Source organism: Melopsittacus undulatus, chromosome 4, assembly GCF_012275295.1.
Source record: "Melopsittacus undulatus isolate bMelUnd1 chromosome 4, bMelUnd1.mat.Z, whole genome shotgun sequence".
NCBI classification, from domain to species: Eukaryota; Metazoa; Chordata; class Aves; order Psittaciformes; family Psittaculidae; genus Melopsittacus; species Melopsittacus undulatus.
Window position 1 is genome coordinate 55197123 of NC_047530.1, and position 12816 is coordinate 55209938.

The 12816-nt window shown below is 40.6% G+C and overlaps 1 protein-coding gene across 2 annotated transcripts; it reads right to left on the reverse strand.

Annotated features, from left to right (window-relative positions):
- Nucleotides 1-232: 232 nt before the first annotated feature.
- CYP2R1 (cytochrome P450 family 2 subfamily R member 1) lies at nucleotides 233-9001 on the reverse strand. Of its 2 annotated transcripts, none has more exons than XM_005153345.3 (5): nucleotides 8733-9001; nucleotides 5832-5973; nucleotides 4911-5543; nucleotides 3071-3400; nucleotides 233-911 (listed from the first exon to the last, which is right to left on the reverse strand). In XM_005153345.3, exons 1-5 carry the CDS (start codon nucleotides 8973-8975, stop codon nucleotides 736-738), a joined length of 1524 nt encoding a protein of 507 aa, XP_005153402.2. In that variant the 5' UTR covers nucleotides 8976-9001; the 3' UTR covers nucleotides 233-735. The 2 variants fall into 2 exon arrangements, with proteins under 2 accessions (XP_005153402.2, XP_033917933.1); XM_034062042.1 differs by lacking the exon at nucleotides 8733-9001 and adding an exon at nucleotides 6698-6825.
- Nucleotides 9002-12816: the final 3815 nt, after the last annotated feature.

Below are 12816 nucleotides of genomic sequence, written 5' to 3' on the forward strand. Positions count from 1 at the left end.
GGTAATGCAATAAACTGGCAACTGTTTAATAAACTGCTGTGACTGTCAGGAGTATGGCAATAACTGAACACTCAGTATATGCTGCTAAATAAGAAGCAAGCCATAAAAGATCTCAAAAGTGAATTCACAGAGTCATCTGATTCTCTAGAAAAATTATGACCAACTGGGAAAACAGAGCAAAGAGAAGGAAGGACTAAAATCCTTCAATAAACAATTTATTAAAGCTGGGAAAGACAGTTTATTCTGAGTTACAGAAATTTAAATAGATACCTTTGAAAACTTTTTAGCTATGTAAATTTAATGGAGGATTATAAAGAACATCTTAGCTGGAATAATGTAAATGAGATTTTCATGGATGAATCTGAGTATGAACATTTTGAGCCATATTCTCCATTCTTACAAAAATATCCTCTCAAAGTAAAATGACTTGCTAGATAATTGAATATTTAAAAGCTGAGTAAGAAGTTAGGAAATTAAAGAAGACTTCTGGAGTGAAAACGTGAACTTTAAACACAGGATGTGTTTCATCGTTTTGGTTCAGGGTGGGGTTTTTTGTGAACAAAACAAGTAAGAAGAAACTATTAGCTTACTTATGCACAAACAATCAGAGTTTATCTGCAAATCCTTTAAATCTTTGTTCTTCTGGCATGAAGACACTTAGAAATAGAAGGCAAAGTAGATCCTCAGCTGCAACCTGGAACACTGTGTTTCACTTGACAATCTAGATCCTTCTCTTCACCGTCTTTCGGCACAGATGAGGTATGGCTGTGGTTGTAATGTCATGCCTAATCTTGGTTTGAGATCTGGAATCATGCCATGAGGAAAACACAGGTGAAATCGTTGTAGTAATGAAGTGAAAAACAAAAACATTTCCATTCGAGCTAGTTGTTCTCCAAGGCAATGTCTTCTTCCTGGATTGAGAAAACAGTTTTGGAAACACTTAAAATGGGTTTAACTACATTTTCACTATTATTATGAATAAGAATGGTTATTTTTTCTGTTCTAAGAGGAGCTGTATGAACTTTGCAGTATTCTGTAAGAGAGGAATGGTGATAATCTACAGCAAGAAACCAATTTGTTCCTCTCACTATGCAAATCACATCAAATTTGTTTAGACAAGCTATCAGCTACTTGATCTTGTCTTGAAGTAGCAATATAGACAGATGTTTTAAAAAATGATACTGTGAATTTCAGCCTTTGTCCCCTATTATTTTGTTAATGACGTCTATTGTCACTTGTTATTACCTGGTAATAATTACAACTTGGGAAGCAGAAAGATATTGAACAGATCTGGATAATGCCTTTAAATATTAGTTCCCATTCTATGTATAACTAGTTGTTGGGAATAAATGTGGAAGACACAGATAATGGGTAACAACATCTGGAACTGGTAAGGTCGAGCTGGCAAATAGAAACAGAAGGCACAATAAATCAATCATAGAATCACAGAATAGTTAGAGTTAGAAAGGACCTTAAGATCATTAAGTTCCAACCCCCCTGCCATGGGCAGGGACACCTCACACTAAACCATGTCACCCAAGGCTCTGTCCAACCTGGCGTTGGTTCAACATCGCCAGGGATGGAGCATTCACAACCTCCCTGGACAACCCATTCCAGTACCTCATCACCCTAACAGTAAAGAATTTCTTTCTTAGATCAAATCGAAACTTCCCCTGTTTTAAGTTTTAACCCATTACCCCTTGTCCTATCACTACAGTCCCTAATGAATAGCCCCTCTCCAGCATCCCTGTAGGCCCCCTTCAGATACTGGAAGGCTGCTATGAGGTCTCCACGCAGCCTTCTCTTCTCCAGGCTGAACAGCCCCAACTTTCTCAGCCTGTCTTCATATGGGAGGTGCTCCAGTCCCCTGATCATCCTCGTGGCCTCCTCTGGACTTGTTCCAACAGTTCCATGTCCTTTTTATGTTGAGGACACCAGAACTGCACACAATACTCCAAGTGAGGTCTCACGAGAGCAGAGTAGAGGGGCAGGATCACCTCCTTTGACCTGCTGGTCATGCTCCTTTTGATGCAGCCCAGGATACAGTTGGCTTTCTGGGCTGTAAGCACACACTGAAGCTGGCTCATGTTTATTTTTTCATCAACCAACACCCCCAAGTCCTTCTCTGCAGGCTATGTCTTTCTATGGTCTGCAGAGGTAGCTCTGGCAGTTAGCTTATACAGACGTCAAGGTTTAACCCTAGCCGGCAACTAAGTGCCACACCAACCATCCCTGAGTAGTGATCCTGACCAACTCCTCCAAGTTTATATACTGAGTATGATGTTCTATGCTATGGAATTTTGGTTAGCTGTTCTGGCTGTGCTCCCTCCCAGCTTCTTTTGCACCTCCTCACTAGCAGACTATGAGAGACTGAAAACTCATCCACTTAAGAATAAGCACTACTCAGCCACAACTAAAACATCAGTGTATTATCAACATCATTTTCATTCTAAATTCAAACCACAGCACTGTACCAGCTACTAGGAAGAAAACTAACTCCAACCCAGCCAAAGCCAGGACAACAAAACTAATTTTTTAGGTTGGTAATCATATGTGAGACAAATTATTCACTCTTATAGGCATCAAAAGGCAAATCCATAATGATTCAGGACTGTCAAGAGTATTTCCTTAGAGCAGAATGAAATGCTGCATGCTGACCCGCAAGCTAGTTCTGAATCAGGTCTGCAGTTTCTGGTGTTGATATAAATGCTGAAATTGGAAAGCTGGTTGTTTAAATCACCTGTATGTAATGACTTTAGCAGCATATTACTGTTAATCATGAAATGAGTAACACTTATGTGCTGCAAAGATATAAAATGTCTGGACTCCTAGAAGACACTGTGTTGTCTTTTTTATTAGTTTATATATAATAACGAGCTCATCTATATAAAAGATATTATGTTAAAATGTATTATGCCCAGAGTACATTATATTGAGTATCTTTAAAATAGCTGTTTCATCAGAACTATGGATACTTTATATCATTCTGTCCATTCCTGATTTATTGCCATGCCTTCTATGTTATACATCTCTAGGTTTCTGAAAAGCAACAGTGGAAGGAATCACTTACCTAGTGAAAAAGGAACAAATGCATCCTTCTTGACAAACTGCCCATTGCTATCCAAAAATCTCTCAGGAAAAAACACTTCTGGATTGCTCCAGTATTTTTCATCAAAATGAACGGAGTAAAGGTTTGCAATGACTGTAGTGCCCTCAGGAATAGAGTAGCCACGCACAACAGTATCTTTGGAAGTTGCGTGAAAAATACCTAGTGGAACTATATTACAGAATCTTAGGACTTCATGTAGAACAGCCTCAGTGTATGGCATTTTGCTTTTCTCTTCTAAGGCAGGCATTTTGCTTGGGCCGATGACTAATTCGATTTCTTTTTGAACTTGCCCTGTTAGGAACAGGAATAAAAGTTGATGCTTATTGTGTAATGTTCTTTATTTTTTTAAGCTATAAAATATATACTTTATAAAGGATGCAGAAACATGAAATATATAAAATATAGTAGACTATAAGTTTTAAATTCAGACTTTATATTCCTTATCCTGCTAGAAGGAATTATTACTAGCATATATATATACAAATAAGCTTCATTTCAGAAGTAATTTTCTCAGTAAAATAATGTTTTAACATACTTTTCTTTCCTTGTGTATCTTTTTTATTTCTGGAGCTCTTAAAACTAAAGAAACAAGCAAAAGACTGTAAAGATAGTTCTACTTCCTTAGCCAGATATCTAAACCAGCTCAGTGAATATGGGACTTGAATAATGGTAATAGCAGCAATGAAAAAGCTTTGTCATCAACATCTTTATGTAGACTGAATGATTTTCACTGCTTATAGCACATCATGTCTTGACATATATTATCATCATAATTTTGTGGGTTTTTTTAAATATAGCTGTATTTATCTTAAATGTACATACAAAATTTCATCTCTGATTTTAAGATAATAATTGCTTTCAGTCTACCATAAGAAAATATAATCTTTCATACATGAAGATATCTGGTTCCTATGTAGAACTTCAGACGTTTAAGAACCCTACAGCTACAGGTAATGTTATCCCCATTCTGAAATGCTGATAATGGTCAAATTGATGTTAGAGCAGTATTTTTTTTCAAACTATAAATAGTAACTTTCCATGTTATCTAAGGCTGTTCGTTCTCCAAATACTGAAAGTCACCAGTTGAACTAAGTCCTGCTAAGTTTTGATAGGAAAAGCAAAGTGGAGGCAGTGAAACAAGAAACGTGACCATTCACTTCTAAAATCCAAATATCTACACAAAATGTCTGGGCTGACATTCAAACATCTATTGCTGTTTTACCTCTGAATGAGTGCAACATCTTTCTATTTTTATTTTAAAATGCTATTTATTTTTATTCTTCCAAAACTATAAACACACACGTCTGTAATACATAAATGTATTGTGAATTGAGGCACTTAAGGATAAGAAGAAATGGCACCCAAATTGTTAACCACAACCTGATTTACATTTCTGCTGGTATTTTTACATCCTTATTTTATTAATTTCATATTTAATTGCATTTGCTTATTATTTACTAACTACACAGATTAGTATATCTACCAACCAATATTATGCATCACTACACTACACTTAAATATATCAGAAATACTTAATTGAAAATATTAAAGCTTCATAAAAATATATTCACAAAATAATATGCAAAAATTTTATCACTATATATAACTTTTTATGTCCTCTTCATCTGCATGTAAAATAGGCTTTTCACCTCTATTCATAGTATGTTTGGTAAATAGAGTAACATATATAACCCTTTCTTTCTTTTTGGTTACAACTACGGATCACTGCACCATTTTGAAAAAGCATTTTAAATTTGCATTAGGAAAGTGTATCAGTTCCTCAAAATGCCAAAGTTCTTACCTTGAATGTTTGGATAAAGAGCCATAAATAACACTGCCCATCTTAAAACATTCGTTGTGGTTTCTGTCCCAGCTATGATGAGTTCTCCAACAGAGAAAATTAAGTTTTCTCTTGAGTATGTAGATTCTGGATCCTTTTCATTGCACTCCATCTCATCTAAATATGCATCTACAAAATGTCGAGGTGAACGAGGCTTCCTATTTTCAGAGACACGTTCAATAAGGTCATGAAGAAAGTCATAGACTTCAGCTGCATTTTTAAACAGCTGCTGGTGTTTCCCAAATGGCAAGATACCAATCCAAGGAAAAGCATTATATAAAAATACAGAAGCACTAGCAGCTAATTCAATATTTTCACTAAAAATCTCAATCATGTGCTGAAATTCGGTATCTTCATATGTAAAACGTTCTCCAAAAATAATCAAATTAGTAATGTTTGAAACAGCATTTGTTATCAAGTGCTTTAGATCAAATGGTCTGCCTTTGTACGTATCAATGGCATCAAGAAAAAACATAGCCTCTTCTGAAATTTTGTGTTCAAAGGACCTTTGACCATATCCAAAACTTCGAAAGGTATTAACAGCTAATTTGCGATGTTCTGTCCATCCTCTGCCATATTTACTGTTCAGTAAGCCTGAAAAAATATGTTGACACAGTGTGTTATGCAACGCTTTATTTTTTCCCCCATAAGGTAATAAAACTATTTAACAAGACAAAAAAAGAAGACAAAAAATTACACACATCTTGCTATGGATAGTCCAAGACTGACAGTACTTTCCAAACTATAACTTTAAAGAAGCACCAAGTATTTTACAAAAGGAGATAAAGAAGAGAGAAAACAGTAAAGCAAATGTTTCACGTGATCGCAAGCCCATCTATTGGACAAAACCTACATTTTGATATAAAAGATATTAGTTCTTACCTCCCATGTTTGTCAGCTTCTTAAACAAGGGCAGAGATGGTCTGTCTGCAAAAATTTCACTTTGATGGACAAGGCATTCTTTTACTGCATCGTATCCATTCAGTACAATAGCAGATATGCCTCCAAGATCGAGACTGAAGATCTTGAAAAAAATAATACAATGCTATTGCAACCAAATCTCAAGAACAAGTAATGAAAACAACTAAAAACAAGCAATGAAAATGTGAAGCAACACTACACATGAATGCAAAACAGGCTCAAGTAAATTCCAGGTAATTAGAGGTGATGCAACTGTGGTATTACACAGTTTGTTGTGAGCTAATTTACTCTGTCAAAAGATAAAGGAAATCAGCCCACACTACATTCTGCACTTTGCTGTGCCCCTAAAGTGACCAGCTCTCCAAAGTGAAGACTGGGGATGCTTTCATATGGTCATTAAAAACATGTGAATTTGGCACAACAGCGAGCATTTTCTAGAAAAAAATGTACTGTGTCCTACGATGAGCATAGGTAAGTATGTATTAGTATCAGTACATAAGTATATAACATTATTAGATATAAGGCATAGTTTTAGGTGTGAACTAGAAACAGAGTGCATATATTGTATACTTTGCTTATTTGCCACGAGTATTTCCACAGGAGGGAGGAAATCTTTACTACTGTATCAGCTCCTCCTCCCTGCCTGAGTAAAGGTAAATTCCAACAACTTAATTTGGTTAAGGGCACTATGACTGAAGCTGTAAGTTCGTACCATGAAGACTTCCAACATGTCACTTAGTAATGGCAGACACAGAAGTGGTTTCAGCTGTGAAAACAACCAAGCTGCACCCAGTCCTTGCTACCTCTGAAACTGGACACCAGCTTACTTTGCACAGGCTCCCAAAGAACCATCAGATGATAGAAGTGAGAGCCATGATGACAGCCAACAAATGACAGCATAGCCCAGCTAGTCCCATCTCCCGTTTCCAGAAGTGGTTAGCACTAGGTGCTTTGGAGAAAGACGCAATACATCCTGCAGAAGGCACATACAGGATAAACAAAATGAAAATCTTAACCTAAGTTTCAAAAATTAAAACTGAGGCTAAACTCCAGACTGAAATCCTGTGCCCTTCTCAATACTTCTCTTAGAGTTATAAATCTGTGCTTTTACCTACACCAGTCTCTAGTTTTTATTTCATCTCAGCTGTTGACCTCCACAATATGAAATAAAGTTAGCCTAGTTAAACACTGTGACAACTGGGCTGTCACTGAAAGGTTTGCCAAGCCCTGGACCAGCACAGCCTGCCTAAGGAAGTGGTTGAGTCACCATCCCTGGAGGTATTTAAAAGACCTCACATAGATGTGGTATTTAGGGACAAGGTTTAGTGATGGACTCGGCAGTGTTTGGTTAATGGTTGGACTTGATGAAAAGACTAGGGGTCTTTTCCAACCTAAATGATTCTATGACTATTATGTTTTAGCAAACTGTATATTCACTGTTATAATGGCTCTTCTTTTTTACAGGACAAGAAGACAGTCCCAGTACATTTCTGCAAACTATTTGTATACTTTGATCATAGCTTATTTATCTTTCTTCCTATGTCATACAAAATGAAGAAAAATAATCCTTTCTGTGTATTTTTTCAGAGCCCCTCAAATCCTGATATGCCACCTTCGAGTTCTCTCAAATTCTGCAGGATCCTTTCTGACAGCAGGTGACTAGAACTACATACAGCATTCCAGGCAAGTAGAAAGCTTAGTTTATTTGTTGACACATTTTCCTGCTGGTTTCCATTCTATTTGTCCCTAGTATTCTGATTGAAACACATTCACTTTTTTCTATTGCCAAAATAAATGAAACAAAAAGGAATCCTATTCTTTTGTTTCTGCTATTTAGCAAGCTTTTAATTCAGGCACTTTTCTTGGCTTCTCATTCATGCCAAGACTGTGACTTATTCTATTTCTGCTGGAGCTTTCCTAAATTATCTGGACAAAAGACTTAAGTTCTCAAAACAGTTTTATTTGCCTGTGAGAGGTGTTAAACACCTCTAGCAATTTGAAGGACATGATTTCCTTAACAAACCATTGCCTGCTGGCCACAAAGCCGAGTCCTTCACACACCTCCAGAGACAATCCTGCTAAGTAAAACAACACAGGTGTTATAAACAGTCTGAAGATGTACAGGCATGCCGAGTGGCTGGCCAGGCTGCGTGCACTGTGTCTGTGTGTGTTCTATGTACACACACAAATGCTAGCACCTCCCTGCCTTTCCCTGTCCTGGGTTTAACTCTTACGAAGCTTATAAGAACAGATTGGTCGCTTGAAACCGGTCGATGAATCACTTACATAAGAAAGAAGAATTCTGTTCTCATGTAGTTATTGATTGCAAGTACGTATTCCAAACACTCCACTGAGGGCACCTGCGAGGTGCAACGTGTTTGCAGTGAAAATGTTGCCTTATCCAAGTGCCTGCTATTTGGTTGTTGGACTTCTATTAATTTTAAGCCCTCTTGGCATGCCCAAGGCTCGTGGATATGAAAGCGAGGTCATTCTATTGGCAGCAGGACGCGAGTGTAAGCACTGTACCAGAACACATCAACTCCAGAGCCGGGCTCCTGGACAGCTCCACTCCGCCCAACCCGCCCTAACGGGGGAGCTCGGACCGGTGACAACCCTTCTCTGCCGCTCTCTCCCGTTTCCCACAGGCAGGGCTGACCGCAGCACAAGTTCTGCCAGACCCCGGTGCTCCGGACACCGGGTACGGGCCTCATGGTCCGCCACAAACGGGTGAGCTCCGCCCGCGGCACCGCTGCCACCCCCCGGGGGCGGCGCAACCCCGGTGGGCCGGCCCCGTCCCCGCCCGCCCTGCTCCCGTTCCACCGGGCCCCGACGAGGCGGCAGACGCCGCCGGAGCGGCGGTACCTGCCCGTGGATGTGGCTCTGCCGCCGCATGTAGACGTGCGGCTGCTCCGCGCCCAGGGCGTGGATGTTGCCGATGAGGGGCAGCCCCGCGGGGCCGGGAGGGAAGCCTGGAGGCCGCCGCTGCTTCAGCAGCTGCCGCACCACGGCCGCCAGCAGCACCGCGGCCAGCACCACCGACACGAGCAGGAGGAGGGCTCCGCTGCCCCCCTCCGCCGCAACCGGACCCCCCTTCGCCGGCCACATGGACCCAACCGCAGCCGCACCGCTTCCTGCAGCCACCGCCTCATTGGGCGGTGGCGGCGCTCCTCCACGCTCATTGGTCCGCAGAGGCCCCGCCCCTCGCGTCAGGTGGGGGCGGGGCTAGTGGAGCCTACCCTGGGGGCCCGGCAGCGGATCGTCTCTGTCCTGCGGTGCCCCTGGTTGGATACGGAGGTGGATGGGATGGAACGGGACGGGACGGGACGGGACGGGACGGGCTGGGCTGGGCTGGGCTGGCTGGCTGGCTGGCTTCTGGGGCCTGCCGAGTACGGAAAACAGGTCTCGGCATCCACCTTTGCTCTTTTTTGGTGGAGTCGTGTTAAAAGTTTCTCTTTTCGGGTCTGTGAAGTGCTGCAGAAGCACTGCTGACCGTGTGCCGCGTGCCTTGACAAGTGAGGATAACCAGCAGTTACTCGCTCCTTATTCAGTCTCTGTGGAAGCAAGTCCACGGTTATGGGATGTCTTCTTCAGAACCTCTTGGGGCCTGTATGGCCTTGAGTCAAGGCATCCCACTCTCTGTTTCCCACTCTGTCCTCTCCAATGACAGCACAGGAAATCTGTGTGTCTGACTGGTTACTGCTAGAAGGTGGGTGTGTGACAGCTTCACACATCGTGCCCGTAATTCCCAGTATTGCACAGCCTGTCCTCGGGCCCTATGAGCCAGCTAACAGCAATGCCCCAGTGCTGCAGCAGGCAGGCTGGGGGAAATGGGCCCAGCCTCCCTTCACAGGAGGAAATGTTGCCAATTCAGGTAATCAAGCAGCAAGGAAATCACATACACAACATGTAAGGGTGATTGTTACTCAGTGGGATGATGCCTTGCGAAAGAGCTTGAGCTGCTAATGAGACCAAGGAAGCAATGCACTATGCAGTGTGACATCCTGCTGGAATTTTTCATAGAAAACTCAGGTTTTGCTGGTTTTGCTGTTAAAGTACTGCTGTTTTACAGGCAATTTTATGTAACAGAAGCACTTCTGCCCTGTTAAAATTTCTATGCTATGAGTTTCCAACTTGAGGTTTCTTTTGTTGAATTCAGTATCTCTACATAGATTAATATGAATGCTAATAAGATCTAAAATGATAAAGAATTTATGCTGATGAAGCTCACTAATAACCTGACTGATGAAAATGCACTACATACTTGTGAACCTAGTCACTGAATCCGTAATTCCCAGTATCTTCCTGTGATAGGACATTCTGCTTCAAATGTGGTGGTACTGACCTGTGAGCACATGGCACAAGAGCTGAGGAGGACCCCAAGGTGCTGCTCAGAAGGCAGGTGGTCGAGAACACAAACACAGTGAAGGCTGTTGCTTTGGGAGTACAAAGAGGAGGTAAGAGTTGTGGGTGCAACAGGAGAACAAGGAGGGGAGCTGGGAAGTGGCAAAGTACAGCTTTTTGGCTGGAAATCTGGCTTCAGGGCCCTTGATCTGGCTCTCTGGGCACTTGCTGAATAAATCGAGTGTGAGTGCATGAAGTGTAAAGACAGAACAGGATTCAAAGAGTGTACTCACTCATGTTTGCATATGTTGGGCAGATTGAGAAGGAAAGATAAAAGTCACATGTATGTTACAGAGCAATACACCAGTAGCTTCTAATGAAGGCATGTGACAATGCTGACCCAGTTTTCTCAGCCACAGTTGCTAATGCCTTTGTGTTGTCATGCACTGACATGGAGTTGTTTGGACCAGGGTTTGTGCTGGTTTCTGTAAGCCAATATAGAGACAGACTTTAACTTTCAGGTAAATCTTCATGCAACAAATAGTTTTATTTGCCTCAGCATCTTTCTTTGTCCCAGCTGCCAAATGCCTGTAAAGCATGTGTCAGTGCCAGCCTCCTTTACCAAATCTTACTCAGTTTGTCAGAGTACAAAGAAGCAGCTTGAGCACTGCTGGATGTTTGTTTCATTCTTCTCCCAGGTTATTTCTTCGTCCTTTCTTCTGGTATGATACTGCGAGGTGTCTTAACTGAATTATTTGGGCCATACTTGCAAGAAATGTGAATATTTCAATGTCAGAGCCTTAAGATTTCTCACCAGTGAGCAAGAGATTTAGGACCTCAGCTTGGCTTGAACCAGAGGAATAATGAGAAATGGCCAAGGATAGAAACAAGACACACAATGTGCTTAAGCAGTTGTGCTGAAGCAGGCAAACTCAGATAGATTTAAACCTGATTACTTACACACATTTAAACCAAGAGAGGTGTTTCCAAACACTTTAGATCAGTGTATTCAGGTGAATAGAGGTACACAGATTGGCTGGTCAGAAAAAACACTTCAAAACAGTGTGAGAAAGACTAACAGCCTACAGACAATTTTACTGAATTTACTTGTGAGATGAAATTGCTCTTGACTATAGTTGAGTAGAAACATTAATGTGCCAGATTATTGGTGCATTTAAGGTTAAAGTATGGTGTACATGCATACTGATAGTAGTGCAGTCTCAGTTAGAAGTATGTAAAACTTCCTGTAGATAAGCTCCTGCCTTTGGAAAAAAGAGGTTGGCACTTTTATCCTCTCATCCTTCCCTCAAAGATACTTGCAGTTTCCAAAGTGTCTGAGGAAACATAAGAAGAGGTGCTATGGCTTTGATGGTTTTACTGCTTATCTTCAATGTTCTGTCATTTAAATGTGTAATACTTAATTAATAATACTTAATAATTAATACTTAAAACACTCCAGGTTTTAAATGACCATGATTTCCACTGCATCTTTGCAAGAAAAGAAAGGTGATTGACAGTTTTGGCAGTAAGTGTTTTCAAGAGGAAAAACGGGGGAAAAAATATCATAGGAAAGACCCAAGAGGAAAAAAGATACAGAAGAAAAGTCCAAATGTTTGGCCAAAAAAGGAAGAAATAGGTTTGTATGGGGGAAAAAGCAGACAAGATTTAGCAATTATCTTCAAGCAGGGGAGAGAACAGTCAATACTAACCTTACCATAGTGTTTGAGCTTTAGTGATGGAGAAGGGATGGTGGTGGTATCCATTGTAACAGAGGAAGAGAAACAGAAGAGCATGACTGCAGAACAGTAAAATCCATTTTGGTCAAGATAAATGGAAAAGGTGGTGAATCAGCCAAGCTTAAAGATCCAGAAACATCTAAAGGATGCATGATTAAATGGAGGAAAAAAAGGACCAGCATGGATAAATATGACAAAGTTGTCAAAAGTAAGCGATAAATAAACCCTTGTGGACAGATTAAATCACTTATGAATGCAGGTTTAGGGATGCAAGACTTCAATGGCTATTCAAGGGCAGGATTCCTTGCCAGTTTCTGACTGATCCTTTTGTGTGTGCTTCTTCCCATCACAAGTGTGGGGGCAGCTTGTACCGAATTGCTCCTTTGGGAAGGTTTTACTCATCTTAATCATGGATGGTCAAATAGCAAACTTGTAGGATGTGTAAAGATTTTTTATTTCAATTAGAAAAATTATGTCTGAGTAAAAAAAAAGAAGCCATTAAAGCAGGTATCTTTATTAAATGCTTAAACATTCTAGTCATCAAGATTTACAATGACTTTGCATTGTAAATTCTATAAGGAGAAGTTGCAGACAATCAGGTAACAGGAAATTACTATGTTCCTGCCTTCTCAAGAAAAGCAGAAAGCAATTATTTGGTGGGGAGTGACTACACATTTATGTACATAGCTTTGACTTCTGAAGAAATGAACTGGGAAATGTGGCTGTTCTTTTAGTAATGGTGTTAAGATCCTGATGGTGCTTCTCTGGCATTGGAGAAAAATTAACTAGCTCCCACATTCCATTAAATATCTCAGACTTGTGTTGACCTATGGTTTGAATCAGGCTTTGGTTTTCTTACTCTTTAGCAC